The 21,016-nt window shown below is 45.0% G+C and overlaps 1 protein-coding gene across 9 annotated transcripts in view; it reads right to left on the bottom strand.

The window, feature by feature from the left end:
• Positions 1-21,016, bottom strand: part of LOC119963564 (serine/threonine-protein phosphatase 2B catalytic subunit alpha isoform) — a 400,495-nt gene that overhangs the window by 158,843 nt on the left and 220,636 nt on the right. For all 9 annotated transcript variants that reach the window (XM_038792880.1, XM_038792881.1, XM_038792873.1 and 6 more), the window contains 2 exons: positions 13,472-13,596; positions 5,693-5,804 (listed from right to left, as the gene is read on the bottom strand). In XM_038792880.1, the coding sequence (XP_038648808.1) occupies positions 5,693-5,804; positions 13,472-13,596 (237 nt within the window). The remainder of the gene's footprint in view (positions 1-5,692; positions 5,805-13,471; positions 13,597-21,016) is intronic.

The raw sequence follows: 21,016 nt of genomic DNA on the forward strand, positions 1-21,016 counted from the left end.
TTATTTGAAGAGACATATAACATATCCCAGTTTAATAAGCAAAATTCATCTCCTCTGGCCAATTAAAGATATCAGCAAGTAGAGGTTTAAATGGATGAGTGATATTTATTTCCTGTTCACCACACTCTCATGGAGAAGGCAGCCCTCAGAGACATGGCATTTTCAAAAAGCAATGAATGTGATCACTGCCCGAGTCACATCACATCGGAACGTGCCCGAGATGAATATCTAGCTACTCTTTCCAAAGTCGAGGTACGATCACGGTTTTACTGGAGATCGAAAACACTTCTTTAGAGAATTGTGTGAAGTGCAAATTGGTAAAGATATAAATGAAAACAAATGCTTAGAAGTGAAAGTAATTAAAGGTAGCACACACACCCGTTGTTATTTCACATTACCCTTGTGTAAGGACAAAGGTAGCAATTAACAGCTGGTGATTAATACTAATGGACAACATATATTTATACAACACCTTTAACATTGTAAAACACTGCAAGGTGCTTCACAGGCATGTCAGAGAAAATCTGATATCAAGCCACACTAGATTAGGACAGGTGGTTAAAGGGTTAGTCAGAGAGGTGCGTTTTAAAATCCTTCAGACGGACAGAGAGAGAGGCAGAGAGATGGAAGGAGGCCATCCCGGAGTTTAGACAGCTGAAGGTATGGCCAGCACAGGAGTGGGGTAGTGAGCGGAGGATTGTGAGGCTGGAGGAGGTTATGCAGTTGAGGAAGAGCAAGGCCTTGGAGAGATTTGAAAACAAGAAAGAGAGCTTTAAATTCACGGCCTTTTGTGAGGCCAGATGTATTTTGGGGAGTATGAGCTCCCCCAATGAGGAGGGGGTGGGTCAATCACCAGTAGGTGCAGCTGTATTAGTAGAGCTGGCCAGCGTGGTAACTATAGACCAGTGAGCCTTACGTCTGCTGTGGGCAAAGTCTTGGAAAAGTTTATAAGAGATAGGATTTATAATCATCTAGAAAGGAATAATTTGATTAGGGATAGTCAACATGGTTTTGTGAATGGTAGGTCGTGCCTCACAAACCTTATTGAGTTCTTCGAGAAGGTGACCAAACAGGTGGATGAGGGTAAAGCAGTTGATGTGGTGTATATGGATTTCAGTAAAGTGTTTGCTAAGGTTCCCCATGGTAGGCTATTGCAGAAAATACAGAGGCATGGGATTCAGGGTGATTTAGCAGTTTGGATCAGAAATTGGCAAGCTGTAAGAAGACAGAGGGTGGTGGTTGATGGGAAATGTTCAGCCTGGAGTTCAGTTACTAGTGGTGTACCACAAAGATCTGTTTTGGGGCCACTGCTATTTGTTATTTTTATAAATGACCTGGAGGAGGGCGTAGAAGGATGGGTGAGTAAATTTACAGATGACACTAAAGTCGGTGGAGTTGTGGACAGTGCAGAAGGATGTTGCAGGTTACAGAGGGACATAGATAAGCTGCAGAGCTGCGCTGAGAGGTGGCAAATGGAGTTTAATGCAGAAAAGTGTAGAAGGAGTAACAGGAAGACAGAGTACTGGGCTAATGGCAAGATTCTAGGTAGTGTGGATGAGCAGAGAGATCTCGGTGTCCATGTACATAGATCCCTGAAAGTTGCCACCCAGGTTGAGAGGGTTGTTACGAAGGTGTACAGTGTGTTAGCTTTTATTGGTAGAGGGATTGAGTTTCGGAGCCATGAGGTCATGTTGCAGCTGTACAAAACTCTGGTGCGGCCGCATTTGGAGTATTGCGTGCAGTTCTGGTCGCCGCATTACAGGAAGGATGTGGAAGCATTGGAAAGGGTGCAGAGGAGATTTACCAGGATGCTGCCTGGTATGGAGGGAAGATCTTATGAGGGAAGGCTGAGGGACTAAGGCTGTTTTTGTTAGAGAGAAGAAGGTTAAGAGGTGACTTAATTGAGGCATACAGAATGATCAGAGGATTAGATAGGGTGGACAATGAGAGCCTTTTTCCTCAGATGGTGATGGCTAGCAAGAGGGGACATAGCTTTAAATTGAGGGGAGATAGATATAGGACAGATGTCAGAGTAGGTTCTTTACTCAGAGAGTAGTAGGGGCGTGGAATGCCCTGCCTGCAACAGTAGTGGACTCGGCAACATTAAGGGCATTTAAATGGTCATTGGATAAACATATGGATGATAAGGGAATAGTGTAGATGGGCTTTAGAGTGATTTCACAGGTCAGTGCAACATCGAGGGCCGAAGGGCCTGTACTGCGCTGTAATGTTCTATATGAAACAAATAAATTAATATTTCTATTGGGGGGCCAGCATCCAAACATGGGAGAGAAAAATATTGAATGAAATTGGGAACCTGTCGTATCTGTTCTGTATTCATTTCACTCACTTGTTTAGTTGCATCAATATTTAATTGAAAGCTTACTCACAAATGAAGTCATTGTCCTACCCGAGCCTATAAAAGGTTACTGACATTGACTAGAGACATCTGCCAATTTTGATGGAGATATTTTGATGACTCTGGGTATGATGCATATGCCTATTTATTAGAAGTTATTTTAATCCATACTTCATGAGCATTTACGACGAGGAGTTAAAAGATCAACTCCCAGTCAAAACATTTTGTCAAGCTTTCTAATTTTGTTGAAGACAGGCCATTAGCTTTCACCATAATGCATTCTGATGTCTTCATCCTCCAACCCTCTCAGATCGCGCCTATCCGCAATACAGGGCTCAAGCATTTCCAATTCCCTTCAATCCTCCCATGGTTGCCGTATCTTCAGTTATCGAACTCCTAACCTTTGGAATTCCCTCCCTACACCTCCCCCAATGTGCGTCTAAGATGTTCCATTAAGATGTTCTGCATAAGGGCAGCACGGTGGCACAATGGTTATGTCCTGCCCCGGGCCACTGTCCATGTGGAGTTTGCACATTTTCCCCGTGTCTGTGTGGGTCTCACCCCCACAATCCAAAAAGATGTGCAGGGTAGGTGAACTGGCCACGCTAAATTGCCCCTTAATTGGAAAAACAAAGAATTGGGCACTTTAAATTTTAAAAAAAGATATCCGTGTTGTGGTAGGGTGGAAATCTCCACTGAAGGCGTTATATAAATGCAAACCTATCCAGATTCCAGCGCGATAATTGACACCCAGGATGTCCTGTAGAAGTGGCACAGCTGAATTTGCACCGTTTCTGGTCAATGACATTTGGAAGGTGAACCAGGTTGTAGATGTGAGCAGTTTCAATTGAGGGTTTTCAGAATGTGACTTGGCAGCAGAATGATGAACACTCTACCTGGGGCTCCTGTCAGCAGCTGAGACATGCAGGAGGAAGTCAAGAAAAACTACGCACCATTGTGAACATTCTTCAGAACGACAACATGGAAACTATGGCGAGATGCCACAGTCCCACATTCTCTCTGATGAATAAGACAGTTATTGGGCACCTTTCCAAATGGTGAGAATCTTTGAACATGAGAACCAATTTGTTGGAAGCAAAAGTGATTTTGACACACCTTCGTTGTCAGCCTTCAACTCTGACAGGTTCCGAAGTGCCTCGCATCACAAGGATATTCCAATGTCAACAATCTGACAGAATTCCTCTTCATTTCCGTGCCACAATCACTCAACTTTTATCACAATTGGCCAGCACAGCTGTCCTTTTGCGCGTATTTAGTGCAAGTCGCACTCAAAAACAGATGTACTGTTTCAACCTTAACAGACTGAAGCAGATTAACACTAAAATCTGGCAGTCGTGGTTTGAAAGTGCAACGCATCACATAACGTACAAAATGAAACAAGGCTTTCGAAGAGGTTTTTGTGGCGATACCACCAGTTACTTCAAACTGGGCTTTGATACTTGTGTGCTGCATGGCACCTGATGGAAATATAGAAATTAGGGTAACGTTCAGTCTATTGTGCCTGCACTTTGTAAAAGTTACCCAACTGCTTCCAAGTCCTTGCATCCCCCACAGCTTTGCAAACCTTTCCCCATCAAATATCTGCCCAATTCCATTTTGAAAACTGTACATGAATCAGCTTCGACTGCTCTTTCAGGCAGCGCGTTCCAGATCACAACAACTTGGCATGCTTAAAACAAATTATTCTGCCTCTACCTTTTTTGCTGATTATCTTAAATCTGCATCCTCTGGCTGTCAAAATTTCAAACGGTTTTTCCTTACTAATATTAGGGGTAGCACGGTAGCACAAGTGGATAGCACTGTGGCTTCACACGCCAGGGTCCCAGGTTTGATTCCCCGCTGGGTCACTGTCTGTGCGGAGTTTGCATCTTCTCCACATGTCTGCGTGGGTTTCCTCCGGGTGCTCCGATTTCCTCCTCCCAAAGACGTGCAGGTTAGGTGGATTGGCCATGATAAATTACTCTTACTGTCCAAAACGGTTAGGTTGGGTTATTGGGTTCCGGGGATAGGGTGGAAGTGAGGGCTTAAGTGGGTCGGTGCAGACTCGATGGGCCTCCTTCTGCACTGTATGTTCTATTGCAATCTCAGACCGAAACCTCAAATGTTTGAGTTTATTTGCAAGACAGTGCAGAAAGAATGATTCGCTCCACGAGTGATTGCACGAAGGAATAGGCATTTGGTATGTCTAAAATCAAACTTTATGATGAAAACAATATTACTTTTTGGAAACTTCACACCTGAAAAGAACAGTTTACAATTACCCTTAAACACCACTACTCAATTTCCCATTAAACAACAAGAAACATACAGCTCTCAATCTATCATACTGCAGGAGAATTGTGGACTCAACGTCAGGCAGATCAGAATTCAACACCTCTCTCCAAAACATTGTCCAAAAAACTGCCTCTCTAAAGCTTTTCAAAATGTCTCTCTGCATTCCTTAGCTCCACCCAGAAATGACCTAATCTCCCCAAACTAAAAAACAAATTATCTGTGCAGGCTGTAAACGCACATCAACTCCCCAAGGATTTTCCCAGTTAAACCACAGTCCATTATCCCAGATTGAAAAACATTCCTTTGTCAATTTCACTATCTGGTTGCTAAAATCACCCAGGCCCTCCAAAACAGAATTATGTTTTTTTTTAAAAAACATGACCATTGCAGTCGAACACACGAACTCCAGGCTTTTAACCCTTAAATCGCTCAAAACGTAGAATCCAATATTCCTAAAGTTTCCAGTCGTCACACAAATTAAAATCCCTCAGTTTTGAACACCCCCATTAACTCTCCCCTTAGCCTGCTCTGCTCAAAGGAGAACAATTCCGGCTTCTCCAGCGTCTCGACATTGACTGAAGTCGCTCACACCCCGGATCAATTTCTGGTAAATCTGCTCTGCATCCTCCATCTTCTCTCAAGTGTGATGCTCAAAATTGGGCACAATACTGTAGCTGAGGTTAAACCAGTGATTTATAAATGTTTATACTATCAACATTGATTCTGATCATTAATCGTGGGTCACTGCAGAAACATTCATTCTTTAAAAAAAATTTTTTAGAGTACCCAATTCATTTTTTTTCCCAATTAAGGGATTATTTAGCGTGGCCAATCCACCTAGCCTGCACACCTTTGGGTTGTGGGGGCGAAATCCACGCAAACACGGGGAGAATGTGCAAACGCCACACAGTGACCCAGAGCCGGGATCGAACCCGGGTCCTCGGCGCCGTGAGGCAGCAGAGCTAACCCACTGCGCCACCGTGGTGCCCTTGCAGAAGCATTCTTACCCCAACAGAATTGAGGGAGGTTTATACTCACATTCCTGCTTGAAAGTGAAATATTCAGTCAAATGCCGACATTCATGGTTTCCGCGAAGTAAGAACAACGTTTTTGGATATAAGATTTTCAAGGCCCAAAGGTACAACACACACTGTAGGGTAAGAGAGAAAGTAAATGAGTTACAGACAGTACCATCAAAGAGATTGAACACGGGTAAACAGGGCAGCAAATTGACCAAAAGCCCGGTATATCTCACACCACTGGGATAGCCTTCAGTTCATGTCATGCTTCAGACACAATTACAAACTTTTTGGGAAAACCTGTTGCAATAAAAGGGTCACCCAATTGGATTGTAAAAATATCACGGCACCAGAAACATGATAACCAAATTTCCGCTTTGAGCAAGTCTTGGGCCAGCTCTTTGTAATCTCTCCATATGTGACCCACTGCCAAACGTTGTCTAATAACTTTCCTGCTGGGAGCGCCTCAGGTCGCTTCACTACGTTCAGTCGCTACAGAAATGCGAGCAATTGGGTTTTTCAATGTAATTGTGTTTCAATATGATTGCTCCAATTACAAGTCAGACACCCCCCCCCCCACCCAATTGTGAGTTATTTTATGAACTGGTTTTTCAAATTGTGAAGTTTTTGCTCAGCTCACCCGCCTGCACAGGAGCCACTTCTCAACCTTCCAGCTGCTTCATAAAACAGGATTACTGCAGGGGTAGGAAATAATCACATTCCGTCTTTCTTTCACTTCAGCAAAATTAAATCAAATGCAAGCAATGGAACGTCTAGAGGATTGTTTCCAGGACAAATTCATCACGGAGCCTCTGCAGCACAAACAATTGATTTAATCTGATTTCAATTTTGCTTAATGGATACTGGCTGCATATTGTGAAACAATTCCTGAGTCGAATGGAGATGAGTGGGTATTTCCCCTACTAATCTCACCTGGAGACAGCATTGTTTAATTGACTGCGATTGATTATAACTTGTATATGTAACTATACTCCACTCACTGTACTTTATTAAATAACTAATTTTGCATCTACTGCAGCTCTGTTTGGGTTTTCCCCTTTTGCTGTGGTTCATAGAGACACTTTTTTAATGGACTCTGTAGATAGTTTGTGCTAGTGTGCTGTATAAATAGATTCTGTAGACTGTTCCAGTGTGGTGTATAAATAGATTCTGTAGACTGTTTGTGTGATAATTAAATAGACTCTGCAGACTGTTCAAGTGTTCTGTATAAATAGACTTTGTAGACTGTTCCAGTATTCTGTATAAACAGGTTCTGTAGACTGTTCTAGCGTGCTGTATAATTAAAAAAAAAATCTTTATTGTCACAAGTAGGCTTATAGTAACACTACAATGAAGTTACCGTGAAAAGCCCGTAGTCGACACTTTCCGGTACCTGTTCGGGTACACAGAGGGAGAATTCAGAATGTCCAATTCGCCTAACAGCACGTCTTTCCGGACTTGTGGGAGGAAACCGGAGCACCCGGAGGAAACCCACGCAGACACGGGGAGAACGTGCAGACTCCGAACAGACAGTGACCCAAGCCGGAAATTGAACTTGGGACCCTGACACTGTGAAGCAACAGTGATAGCCACTGTGCTACCGTGCCATCCCAAGACTGTGTATTGTTTGTTCTAGTGTGCTGTATAGCCTGTATATTGTTTGCTCCAGTGTGCTGTATAAAGACCACAGATTGTTTTTTCTAGTATGTTGTATAAATACACTCTGTAGACTGTTTGTTCTAGTGTGCTGTATAAATAGACTCTGTAGACTGCTTGTCCTAGTATGTTGTATAAATAGACTCTGTAGACTGTTTGTTCTAGTGTGCTGTATAAATAGACTCTGTAGACTGTTTAAATGAATAGTGTGCTGAATGAATAGACTGAGGAGTCTTGACAGGGTGGATATGGAGAGTATGTTTCCTATTGTGGAAGAATCTAGAACTAGGACTCACTCAGAAGTGTTCACTCATTTAAGACATATGAGGAGAATCTTTTCTCTCAGAGGGTCGCACGTCTCTGGTACTCACTTCCACAAAAGGCAATGGAAGCAGAGTCTTTGAATATCATTAAGGCTGGGCTAGACAACTTCTTGATTAACAAGAGAGTGAAAGGTTATTGGGGTGGGCAGGAATGTGGGGTTGAGGTTACGAAGTACAAAGAAAAGTCCAGCACAGGAACAGGCCCTTCAGCCCTCCAAGCCCGTGCCGACTATGCTGCCCATCTAAACTAAAATCTTCTACACTTGCTGGGTCCATATCCCTCTATTCCCATCCTCTTCATGTATTTGTCAAGATGTCCCTTAAATGTCATTATCGTCCCTGCTTCCACCACCTCCTCCGGCAGCGAGTTCCAGGCACCCACTACCCTGTGTGTTAAAAAATCTTGCCTCGTTATCTCCTTTAAACCTTGCCCCTCGCACCTTAAACCTATGCCCCCTAGTAATTGACCGCTCTACCCTGGGGAAAAGCCTCTGACTATCCACTCTGTCTATGCCCCTCATAATTTTGTAGACCTCTATCAGGTCGCCCCTCAACCTCCTTCGTTCCAGTGAGAACAAATCGAGTTTATTCAACCACTCCTCATAGCTAATGCCCTCCATACCAGGCAACATCCTGGTAAATCTCTTCTGCACCCTCTCTAAAGCCTCCACATCCTTCTGGTAGTGTGGCAACCAGAATTGAACACTATACTCCATGTGTGGCCTAACTAAGATTCTATACAACCGCAACATGACTTGCCAATTTTTATACTCAATGCCCCGGCCAATGAAGGCAAACATGCCGTATGTCTTCTTGACTACCTTCTCCACCTGTGTTGCCCCTTTCAGTGACCTGTGGACCTGTACACCTAGATCTCTCTGACTGTCAACACTCTTGAGGGTTCTACCATTCACTGTATATTCCCTACCTGCATTAGACCTTCCAAAATGCATTACCTCACATTTGTCCGGATTAAACTCCAAATCAGATCAATCAGATCAGCCTACACCTGCTCTTAATTCTCAGGTTTCGGTGTTTGTTCGTAGGTGGGCTCTGTTGTGGAGTAAAGGCACCCTGTTGGCTACTTGTGGCACTATGCGGAGTAAACAGATTCAGTTTGCCATAGGGCCCATCACATGTGCAACATATTGGTCAACAGATGCATCAATAGACAATCTGGATGTTTGGTGGTTAACAGAGCTGACCTGATTTGGCGTGATTAATCACGAACAGTGTTATATAGAACATAGAACAGTACAGCACAGAACAGGCCCTTCGGCCCTCAATGTTGTGCCGAGCCATGATCACCCTACTCAAACCCACATATCCACCCTATACCCGTAACCCAACAACCCCCCCCCCCCTTAACCTTACATTTATTAGGACACTACGGGCAATTTAGCATGGCCAATCCACCTAACCCGCACATCTTTGGATCACACAGCAAGATGCAACATTCCCAGTTGTGATGTTTAAAGGCAATAAACAAATACACAGACTGGATGCAATGGTTTCACTGAAATAAACAGAGGGACACATTCAATAAACAGGCTTTCGTGGCACTTCACATTTCATGGAGATGTCTTAGACTCCGACAAACCCCTACCCTTCACTATTTTAATTAGACAGAAAATAACGCCTTGAAGAGTGGCTTGTGAACAGGACATAACCCAGAGCCTCAGACTGGAGAGAATTAATGAGGCTGACTAGATGGAAGGTTGCTCGAATGAGCAGGAAGTCATTAAACCAGGGGTTTCAAGCAAACCCAATTTGTAACGTGCATATTCATTTTTGTTCCTACACAATCTTGGGCCAAGCCCAATACATCAGTCACTCCAATGCGAGCAACAAAAGTTTGTTCTCAAATCACAAGCAGGAACAGAAATTGTGTGAATTGTCTGCTTTTACTTGGTTGTTGAGATCCTGTTGATGCGACAACCTTCCCCTCCTCCACCTGGCAGGCCAGAGGAGCTCCCCCCACCCATAGAGAGAGATCCTCAGCCCTTCTCTGGTAAGGGAGGAAATTGAAGAGGAACTATCCCATCGCTATTGTCCATTTGAGTTTGAGAACACAGCACATGCAGTGGGATTGCTGGCTGGAAGTTTCTAAGGAGCCCATTAGTGTGCATTAACATCATCGGAAAGATGGTGTTTAATGCAGAATGCTTCAAGTATCAACTGTGTATTTTAATTAAGCTCCCCAGTGCCAGGTTTAATAATCTTTGAAGACAGTTCCTATCCTCCCGCCAGTAATGCCATCCACTGCTGTGTAAACTTGTTCTTAAATATAAGGGGCAATTAAAAAAATATGCTTATAACATTTTATTATTTTAAAAATATAACAGCCAGGAAATCCCATAAGGTTCACGTTTGAAAGTTTAATGATATTAGGCACTGTGCAGTCAGCATCCATCAGGTAAAGCAGCAGAAATAGGACGGCAGATTATTATTTGAATGGGTGTAAATTGAGAGAGGTGGATACTCAGAGAGACCTTGGTGTCCTCGTGCATCAGTCGCTGAATGTAAGCGTGCAGGTACAACAGGCAGTAAAGAAGGCAAATGGTATGTTGGCCTTCATAGCGAGAGGATTTGAGTATAGGAATAGGGATGTTTTACTGCAATTATATAGGCATTGGTGAAGCCACACCTGGAGTAGTGTGTGTAGTTTTGGTGTCCTTATCTGAGGAAGGATGTTCTTGCTCTGGAGGGAGAGCAGCGAAGGTTTACCAGGCTGATTCCTGGGATCGTGGGACTGTCATATGAGGGCAGTCTAAAATCGGTTCGGATTATATTCATTGGGGCAGCATGGCGGCGCAGTGGTTAGCACTGCTGCCTCACGGTGCTGAGGTCCCAGGTTCGATCCCGGCTCTGGGTCACTGTCAATGCGGTGTTTGCGTGGGTCTAGCCCCCACAACCCAAAGATGTGCAGGCTAGGTGGATTGGCCACGCTAAACTGCCCCTTAATTGGAAAAAAATGAATTGGGTACTCTAAATTTAGAACAAAAAAAGGATTATGTTCATTGGAGTTTAGAAGAGTGAGAGGGGATCTCATAGAAACGTATAAAATTCTAACGGGTTAGACAGTGTAGATTCAGAAAGAATGTTCCCGATGGTGGGGGTGCCCAGAACTAGGGGTCATAGTTTGAGGGTAAGGGGTAAACCTTTTAGGACTGAGGTGAGGAGAAATCTCTTCACCCAGAGAGTGGTGAATCTGTGGAATTCACTACCGTTGTGTAATTTCAAGAAGGAATTGGGTATAGCTCTTGTGGCTGAAGGGATATTGGGGGGGGGGGAAATCAGGGTATTGAACTTGATGATCAGCCATGATCATCATGAATGGGGGAGCAGGCTAGAGGGGCCGAATGGCCTCCTCCTGCTCCAAGTTTTTATATAAAGACCGAGACGTTAATTATCGTGATTAATGCTTCGGCATCACATCATTAATCAGAAACAAAGAGACTTGCATTTATTCAATACCTTTCACAACCTCAAGGTGTGACAGAATGCTTTGCTGACAGCAAGGTGAACTGCTCATTCAGAGAGCTGCAGCAGGTTAGATGGGCCGAATGTCCTCCTTCTGCGCGGTAACGATTCTGTGATTCTGGCATTCCCTGTGGCAGGGATGGAGCTGGAAGATTCTCAGCCTCGTCTCTTCCGGAGCGAACTCCCTCCCTCCACACAACACAGTCGCTGACACACAGCTCAGAGCTGACTGCCTCTGTCCACAGTGGTCAAGGGGTAGCACGTAGACGCTGGGGACTCATAAAAATGTTGGCAGGGGCAGGAAAAGCAACAATCAAGTTGTGCACAGCAAGCTCCCACAAGCAGCAAGGAGATGATGAGCACATAAATCCGCTTTAGTGATGTTGATTAAGGGGGAAAATATTGACCCCCTCAAAGGCATTGCGGTGAAGATGAGGGTTTATGCTGTTTAATATTTATCCTTTAGACAACATCAATAAAACAGATGATGCATTCATTATTAATTTGCTTTTAGTGGGAGCTCACTGTAAGCAAATTGGCTGTTGCATTTCCTACTTTACAACATCAAGTACATGTCTAAAAGTACTTTGTGATTTGGGAGGCCCTGAGGTTTGAGGATTCTTTGCAACTCAAGGAGAACACAAAGAGGACAGGAGAGAGGCAAGGTGAGACAGAAAACTAAACAACCACAATCTAAACAAGCAGCTCTAATGCAGAAAAGGCCCTTCGTGTTTCAGAGATATGAGGAAAACGAACGTGGGGAGAAAAAAGGGGGGGGGGGGGGGGGGGAGCCCGAGAAGAGATTAGCAAAGCTTAGAAAGTGGAGGGATTTAAAAGAAATGTGTTAATGGGGGAGGGGAAAGAAGGAAGGATGGGGGGATTGCTGGGTGTGGGGTCCTTGGCGTCTGTAAGGCTGGTTACCCACTGTGGGTGAAAGGAGGGCATGCAAATGTCAGGTCAGATGTCAGAAAAATAAATTGGAGCCAAATCAGTCAGCGAGGGTGGAGCGATGAGCAAGTAGAGCACAAAGCACAATGGAATAGGGTAATAACGGGTCAGCTTTTAGAATACAAATTACTGTAACTCCTATCAACAGTAACTTATACCGTGCCTGAGATGTAGTAAAACATCTCAAGGTGCTTCATGGGTGATTATCAAAGCAAATTTGATCACAAGCCACATACGGAGATGATTAAATTCTTGGTCAAAGAAATAGACTTTAAGGAGCAGTTTAAAGAAGGAGAGAGGGGTTGAGGGAGGGTCCGGGAAGGTGGAGAGGTTTAGGGAGGGTCCGGGGAGGTGGGGAGGGTCTGGAAAGGTGGAGAGGTTTAGAACATAGAACACAATAATAATAATCGCTTATTGTCACAACCCCCTAGCCGCCACATTCCGGCGCCTGTTCGGGGAGGCCGGTACGGGAATTGAACCCGCGCTGCTGGCCTTGTTCTGCATTACAAGCCAGCTGTTTAGCCCACTGTGTTAAACCAGCGCCTGTACAGTGCAGAAGGAGGCCATTCGACCCATCGAGTCTGCACCGACCCACTTAAGCCCTCACTTCCACCCTATCCCCGTAGCCCAATAACCCCTCCTAACTTTTCTGGTCACTAAGGGTAATTTATCACGGCCAATCCACTTACCCTGCACGTCTTTGGACTGTGTGAGGAAACCGGAGCACCCGGAGGAAACCCACGCAGCCACGGGGAGAACGTGCAGACTCCGTAGACAGTGAACCAGCAAGGAATCGAACCTGGGACCCTGGCTCTGTGAAGCCACAGTGCTAGCCACTTTTGCTACCGTGCTGCCCCTAAAGGAGGGTCCAGAGAAGTGGAGAGGTTTAAGGAGGGAATTCCACAGCTCAGGGTCTCAGGCAGCTGTAGGCACAGCTGCCAATGGTGGAGGATGTGCGAGAGGCCAAATTTGGAGACTGCAGATATTTCAAAGGGTTGTGGGGCCAGAGGAGATTTCAGATTTGAGGAGGGGCAATGTAGGGATTTGAAAACAAGGATGAGAAGTTTTAAATCGAGGCGTTGCCAGACCAGGAGTCAGCGTAGGTCAGAAATCAGAAGGGCGCTGGGGGAATGGGATATGCTGAGAGTTCAAACAAGGTCTGCAATGGTTTGGTTGAGTTTATGGAGGTTGCAAAACTGGGGGCCACCCACAGGAAAATGGGAATACTCTGGAGCTAATGAAGGCATGGATGAAACCTCAGTAGATAAACTGTGGCAGGGATGGAGCAAAGAGATTATCAGCCTCATCCCTCCTCATCAGTATCCATCTCTCTTTCTCTCACACATACACACACACAGACACACACACGACAATCCCTCCACACTTACTTCAATGCTGAAATAACCTCTGTCCACATAGTCGCCAAGGAAGAGATAACGTGTAGATGCTGGAGATCCACCAACTTCAAACAGCTTCATCAGATCGAAGAACTGGCCATGGATATCTCCACAAACTGAAAGAGATGAACAGAAAGATTGATGTTCTTGGTTCTAACTCCTCATGCTAAAGAGGTTCCCTGCCCAGCCATATTATCGGTGCACAAAAATCCGATAAAATTAATTCATGAGTTGGTAAGTAGTTGAATCCAAACAATTGAAAATGTGAAACAGTTCTCATCTCTTTCAAAGGCTATATGATGTTGCCAAATCAGGGGGATCACTGGGATAGTCTACCCCAGATAGCAAAGGTATAAACTCCTGGACATACTTTTCACTGAGTGTTGTGGAGAACTGATCTCCGAGATTAGCAGAAACTTCATTCTCTCTAAGATAAAGTTCAGAAACTGGCAGCACAGCACAAATGACATTTCCTAATGTTTCCTAATCTACAGCAGTGGCTACACCTTTGCACACTCGGAGGTCTGACAGAAACACGACAAGGCTTTCGTTCACGTATATAAACACAATCAATAGTGCATATTGGGGTCCAGGGGAGGAGAGTGGGAGGGTCTGGGGAAAGTGGGAGGGTCTGGGGAGAGGAGAGTGGGAGGGTCCAGGAGGCGAGAGTGGGAGGGTCCAGGAGACGAGAGTGGGAGTGTCCGGGGAGAGGAGAGTGGGAGAGTCCGGGAGAGGAGAGTGGGAGGATACGGAGAGAGGAGAGTGGGAGTGTCCGGGGAGTGGAGAGTGGAAGGGTCCGGGGAGAGGAGATGGGAAGGTCCGGGGAGAGGAGAGTCCGGGAGGGTCCGGAGAGGGGAGAATTGGAGAGTCCGGGGAGGGGAGAGTGGGAGGGTCCGGGGAGAGGAGATGGCTAGGTCCGGGGAGAGGAGATGGGAAGGTCCGGGGAGAGGAGATGGGAAGGTCCGGGGAGAGGAGAGTCCGGGAGGGTCCGGGGAGGGGAGAATTGGAGAGTCCGGGGAGGGGAGAGTGGGAGGGTCTGGGGAGAGGAGAGTGGGAGGGTCCGGGGAGTGGAGAGTGGGAGGGTCTGGGGAGTGGAGAGTGGGAGGGTCCGGGGAGTGGAGAGTGGGAGGGTCCGGGGAGTAGAGAGTGGAAGGGTCCGGGGAGTGGAGAGTGGGAGGGTTGGAATGTGGTTGACTGCAATGGTCATTTAAAAAAAGAAGAATTCTGTTTTACATCTGAACATAGGAATTAGGAGCAGAGGTTGGCAATTCAGCCCTTTGAACCTGCTCCGCCATTCAATCAGATCATGGCTGATCTCTTCCTGGTCTCAAATCCACCTCCCCACCTGTTCCCCAAATCCCTTTAACCCAATTTTTAAAAATCAGAAATATACATATATCCTTCTTGAAACCATTTAATGATTCAGACTCCACCGCACTATGGAGCAGCGAGTTCCACAAATTCACCACCCTCTGCGAGAAGTAGTTCCTCCTCATCTCAGTTCTAAATCTACCACCTCTCAACCTCTATCTGCGACCTCTCATTCCAGATTGCCCCACAAGGAGGAACATTTAGTCTACATTTACTTTACCAATCCCATTTAGTATTTTATACACCTCGATCAGTTCCCCTCTCATCCTTCTAAACTCCAGCGACTATAAACCTAAACTGTTTAATCTCTCCTCGTACATCAACCCTTTCATCCCCGGAAACAACCTGGTGAAGCTCCTCTGAACTGTCTCCAATGCCACCCCATCCTCCCTCAAATAAGGGACCAAAACTGGGCACAATACTCCAGGTGTGGTGTCACCAACACCCTATACAATTGCAACAACACTTCTCTACTTTTATCTTCCAGTCCTTTTACAATAAACGTTAACATTCCATTTGTCTGTTTAATTACACGCTGTACCTGCAAACCGGCTTCCTGCGATTCATGAACAAAGACACCCAGATCCCTCTGCCCAGACGCATTATGAATCTGTTTTCCATTTAGATAGTAATTTGCCTTTCTATTTTTTTCAGCCAAAATGGATAACCTCACATTTATCCACATTAAACTCCATCTGCCAAACTTTGACCCAATCTCCTAGCCTATCTATATCCATCTGTAAAATCTGTATCTCCTCTTCACTGCTGCTTTGCCACCTATTTCGATATCATCAGCAAATTTTGCTATATTACCCTCTGGCCCTGTTTGCAAATCATTTATTTATTTTTTAATAAATTTCGAGTACCCACTTAATTTTTTCCAATTAAGGGGCAATTTAGCGTGGCCAATCCACCTACCCTGCACATCTTTGGGTTGTGGGGGCGAAACCCACGCAGACACGGGGAGAATGTGCAAACTCCACACGGACAGTGACCCAGAGCCGGGATTGAACCTGGGACCTCGGCACTGTGAGGCAGCAGGGCTAACCACTGCACCAACCGTGCCTTTATATAGATTATTTATTTTTGCAGGGCCTGGGTGTTTTTAGCAGCCAGAAGGTGAAATTGACAAAGGAACGCGTTTCTCAGTCTGGACTAACAGACTGTGGTTTGACTGTGAAAGTCCCTGGGGAGTTAATTTGCATTGCATCCTGCCTGTTAGCCTCTACCTGCTGTTGAGTAAAGCATCAAGAGTTTTGCTCCTTTTCACAAACGCCTTTATTTTCCTTGAACAGACTCTGTACAAAACTCTATCACCACATCACATCCACAAGAGCCACCTGTGAACCCTTTACACATCAGTGTCAATTACTGGATACTTAACATCAATGAGACATCCAATTAGAATGTCTCTTAACCCATTCCTTAACACTGCGGAGATTTGTTTCTCAACTCGGGGAGATGAAGTCATTGCTGGGTGCAGCTGAAGAAGACAGAGATAGTTTGAGAAGCTGTGCAGGGGAGCAGTTTTTGGAGAAAGCTATTGAGAGAGAAGTTGAATTCTGATCTGCCTGATGCTGACTCCACATTGTTTTAAAATAATAATCTTTATTGTTGTCACAAGTAAGCTTACATTAACACTGCAGTGAAGTTACTATGAAATCCCCTAGTTGCCACATTTCCGGCGCCTGTTCGGGTACACAGAGGGAGAATCCAGAATGTCCAATTCACCTAACAAGCACGTCTTTCAGGACTTGTAGGAGGAAACCCTCACAGACACGGGGACAAGCGTGCAGACTCATACAGTGATCCAAGACGGGAATCAAACCCAGGTCCCTGGTGCTGTGAAGCAACAGTGCTAACCACTGTGCTACAGTGCGCCCCTTTCTCCCATAATAATAGAGATTAAGATCTGTATGTTTATTTTATTGTTGTTTAATCGGAAATTGAGTAGTAGTGTTTTTTATAATTTTTTTTAAATTTGGAGAACCCAATTCAATTTTTCCAAGGGGCAATTTAGCGTGTTCAATCCACCTACCCTGCACATCTTTGGGTTGTGGGGGCGAAACCCAGGCAGACACGGGCAGAATGTGCAAATTCCACACGAACAGCTACCCAGAGCCGGGATTGAACCTGGGACCTCGGCACAGTGAGACAGCAGTGCTAACCACTGCACCACCGTGCTGCCCTGAGGAGTAGGGTTTAAGGTGTTAATTGTAAGCAGTTCTTTTTAAGTGTGAAGTTAACAAAGTTTAATACTGTAGTCATCATAAAGTTTTGTTTAAAAAAAAATAACCAAGCCCTCTGCAATCACTCCTGGAGCAAATCATTCTCTCCACGCAGTCTTTCAAATTAGCTAAAATATCGCGGTTTCGGTCCAATATCCTACCCAACGTAAGGGTCGGGTCTGGGATCGTAATAAAATCAACAAATATATATTGCATGAGAAGCGAGCGCTGACTGGTTGGCAATTGAATTGGTAGAGACAATGTCATGGAGAATGCATCAGTGGATGGTGATTGACAATTGACAGGCAGTTTAACTCGGATTGGTGAAAATCACCATGAGGAATGAACCAGGGAATGGCTGCCATTTATTTTGTTTAGCTAAAACAGGTACAGTGTGTGTCCATGTTATTTGTGTATTCCTGTGTATTAATATACCTGTATATAGCTTCCAGTCCGCACAAATATGCCATACTGAGAGCCCTTAAATTGGCTGTCAGCGTAATTCCCAGCACACTGAGGATTATTTAGCAAATTTCAATGAATCCAGACTATTACACTGGTTCAGCATCAATTTAATAACTTATTCCCACTACACTGACACCTTGCACATTATCTGAAACATTAAACCTGTTAAATACCGAACTGTAATGAGTGGTGTCTTTATTAGCCAATTCATACAACTGGAAACACAACGCAACCCTTGCCTTTCACCCAGAATCGCAGCTCTGACTCAGATCAGATCAGATGGTAACTCTACATCATCTGTGTATCAAAAGTCCATATTCCTTTGGGAAATCTGAGCCCACCAGTGTGGAGATGCCGTAAAAATACCAAACTGTGCAAATTTTCAAGGGCAACGTGGTGGCACAGTGGTTAGCACTGCAGCTTCACAGCGCCCAGGACCCAGGTTCAATTCCGGTGACTGTGTCTGAAGTTTGTACATTCTCTCTATGTCTGCGTGGGTTTCCTCCCACAGTCCAAAGATGTGCAGTGAGGTGGATTGGCCATGCTAAATTGCCCCTTAATGTCAAGGGATGCCCAAGTTAGGTTATGGGATTATGGGGAAGGGCAAGGCTGGCACTTGTCAATGAGCAGAGGTTAGAGCAGACTCGATGGGCCGAATGGCCTCCTTCTGCACTGTCGGGATTGTATTTGATTCTATAAACACAAATATGTAGAACATTGTTCTTCTAATGTTTACATATTAGATACAAAAGTGCTCTGAAGGGCTACCACTGGTCACAGGTAGGCACACGTCAGGTAAGGAGCTCTCATCCTTAAGGATACTGTAGATCCAGTTTGCTTTGTGTAAACCTGGCAACTTTCAGGGTCATTCCTGGTGTCAACCACAGATGGTCATTTCACTATTTTCCCATAATCTGTAGATTACCAGCCAAGTACCATAGCCACCACATTGCTGTATTCGCTGTCGGTTCTCATTTGCTGCTCCCGGCAGCTGTCATATTTGTCTAAACAGCTGGTGTATTAATAATTCACCGATTGTACAGTGCTTGGAGACATTGTGAGGATTGTAACAAAGGATGAAATGAAAGTTCCTCTTTCCTTCCTTTCAATCACACCAAGTCTGGGTCATCTAAGTAGCTTCATTACTTCAACACCAGAATCAATTACTTTAAACAGCAGGTTCTGATAGTGTTGGTATTGGGAAACTGTTTCCACTGGCAGGGGGGGGGGGGGGGGGGGTCAGTATCCAAAGGCAACAGCTTTAAAATCAGGAACAATACAAATGTAGTGAGTTGTTGTAATCTAGAAGGCGCTGCCTGAAAGGGCAGTAGAAGCTGTTCAGAAGTAACTTTCCAAAGCCAACCGGATAAATACTTGACAAGGAAGAAAAATCCAGGAAGGACACAATGACACAACTATGGAGATGGTGGATAATTCTCCATCAATCAGCCTGGAGAACGCACTGCTGGAAGAGGCACAGATTAATTCCATTTTGCAATTTGTATTATTTGAACTATTCTTCACACATTTCACTGGAGAAATTATCCTGCTGTTATTGGGAGAAATTGCTCTAGTTTAGTTCAAGTGTTCTTTTGACTAGTTCACAGAGATTCTTTTTATATAGACTCTGTGGACTGATTGGTGCAATGTGCTGTTTAAATAGACAGTGTGTGTGTGTGTTTGCGTGTGTAATAATAATAATCCTTATTATTGTCACAAGTAGGCTTACAATTGACACTGCAATAAAGTTCCTGTGAAAATTCCCGAGTTGCCACATTCCGGCGCCTGTTCGGGTACACAGAGGGAGAATTCAGAATGTCCAATTCACCTAACAGCACGTCTTTCGGGACTTGTGGGAGGAAACCGGAGCAACCGGAGGAAACCCACGCAGACACGGGGAGAACGTGCAGACTCCGCACATACAATATCCCAAGTGGGGAATCGAACCCGGGTCCCTGCCGCTGTGAAGCAAGTGTGGCTGGGGGTGGTTTAGCTCACTGGGCTAAATCACTGGCTTTTAAAGCAGACCAAGCAGGCCAGCAGCACGGTTCGATTCCCGTACCAGCCTCCCCGGACAGGCGCCGGAATGTGGCGACTAGGGGCTTTTCACAGTAACTTCATTGAAGCCTACTCGTGACAATAAGCGATTTTCATTTTCATTTCATTTCAGTGCTAACCACTGTGCTACCGTGCCACCTATATGAAAAAGACTCATCTCATTCTGGTTCCAACATTTGCTGAAAAACTGATGTCGATAGACATTCTGAACTCTGAAAACATCCAAAGTCAAGAAACGCGAAATGGCAGAGCTATGTATCAGCGCTGTCGATGTACAAACAGGGATGGTGACAGGGCACCTCCTACATCGTCACACTAGAACATAGAACATTACAGCGCAGAACGGGCCCTTCGGCCCTCGATGTTACGCCGACCTGGGAAACCATCTGAAGCCTATCTGACCTACACTATTCCATTTTCATCCATGTGTCTATCCAGTGACCACTTAAATGCCCTTAAAGTTGGCGAGTCTACTACTGTTGCAGGCAAGGCGTTCCATATCCCTACTACTCTCTGAGTAAAGAAACTGCCTCTGACATCTGTCCTATATATACCACCCCTCAATTTAAAGCTATGTCCCCTCGTGTTGGTCATCACCATCCGAGGAAAAAGACTCTCACTGTCCACCCTATCTAACCCTCTGACTATCTTATATGTCTCTATTAAGTCACCTCTCAGCCTTCTCCTCTCTAACGAAAACAACCTCAATTCCCTGAGCCTTTCCTCGTAAGACCTTCCCTCCATACCAGGCAACATCCTAGTAAATCTCCTCTGAACCATTTCCAAAGCTTCCACATCCTTCCTATAATGTGGTGACCAGAACTGCACGCAGTACTCCAGGAGCGGCCGCACCAGAGTTATGTACAGCTGCAGCATGACCTTGTGGCTCCGAAACTCAATCCCCCTACTGATAAAGGCTAGCACACCATATGCCTTCTCAACAGCCCTATTAACCTGGGTGACAACTTTCAGGGATTTATGTACCTGGATGCTGAGATCTCTCTGTTCATCTACACTACCAAGAATCTTGCCATTAGCCCAGTACTCTGCATTCCTGTTACTCCTTCCAAAGTGAACCACCTCACACTTTTCCGCATTAAACTCCATCTGCCACCTCTCAGCCCAGCTCTGCAGCTTATCTATGTCCCTCTGTATCCTATAACATCCTTCAGCACTATCCACAACTCCGCCGACCTTCGTGTCATCTGCAAATTTACTAACCCATCCTTCTACACCCTCTTCCAGGTCATTTATAAAAATGACAAACAGCAGTGGCCCCAAAACAGATCCTTGCGGTACACTACTAGTAACTGAACTCCAGGATGAACATTTGCCATCAACCACCACCCTCTGTCTTCTTTCAGCTAGCCAATTACTGATCCAAACCGCTAAATCACCTTCAATCCCATACTTC

Source organism: Scyliorhinus canicula, chromosome 3 (genome assembly GCF_902713615.1).
Source record: "Scyliorhinus canicula chromosome 3, sScyCan1.1, whole genome shotgun sequence".
Taxonomy (NCBI): domain Eukaryota; kingdom Metazoa; phylum Chordata; class Chondrichthyes; order Carcharhiniformes; family Scyliorhinidae; genus Scyliorhinus; species Scyliorhinus canicula.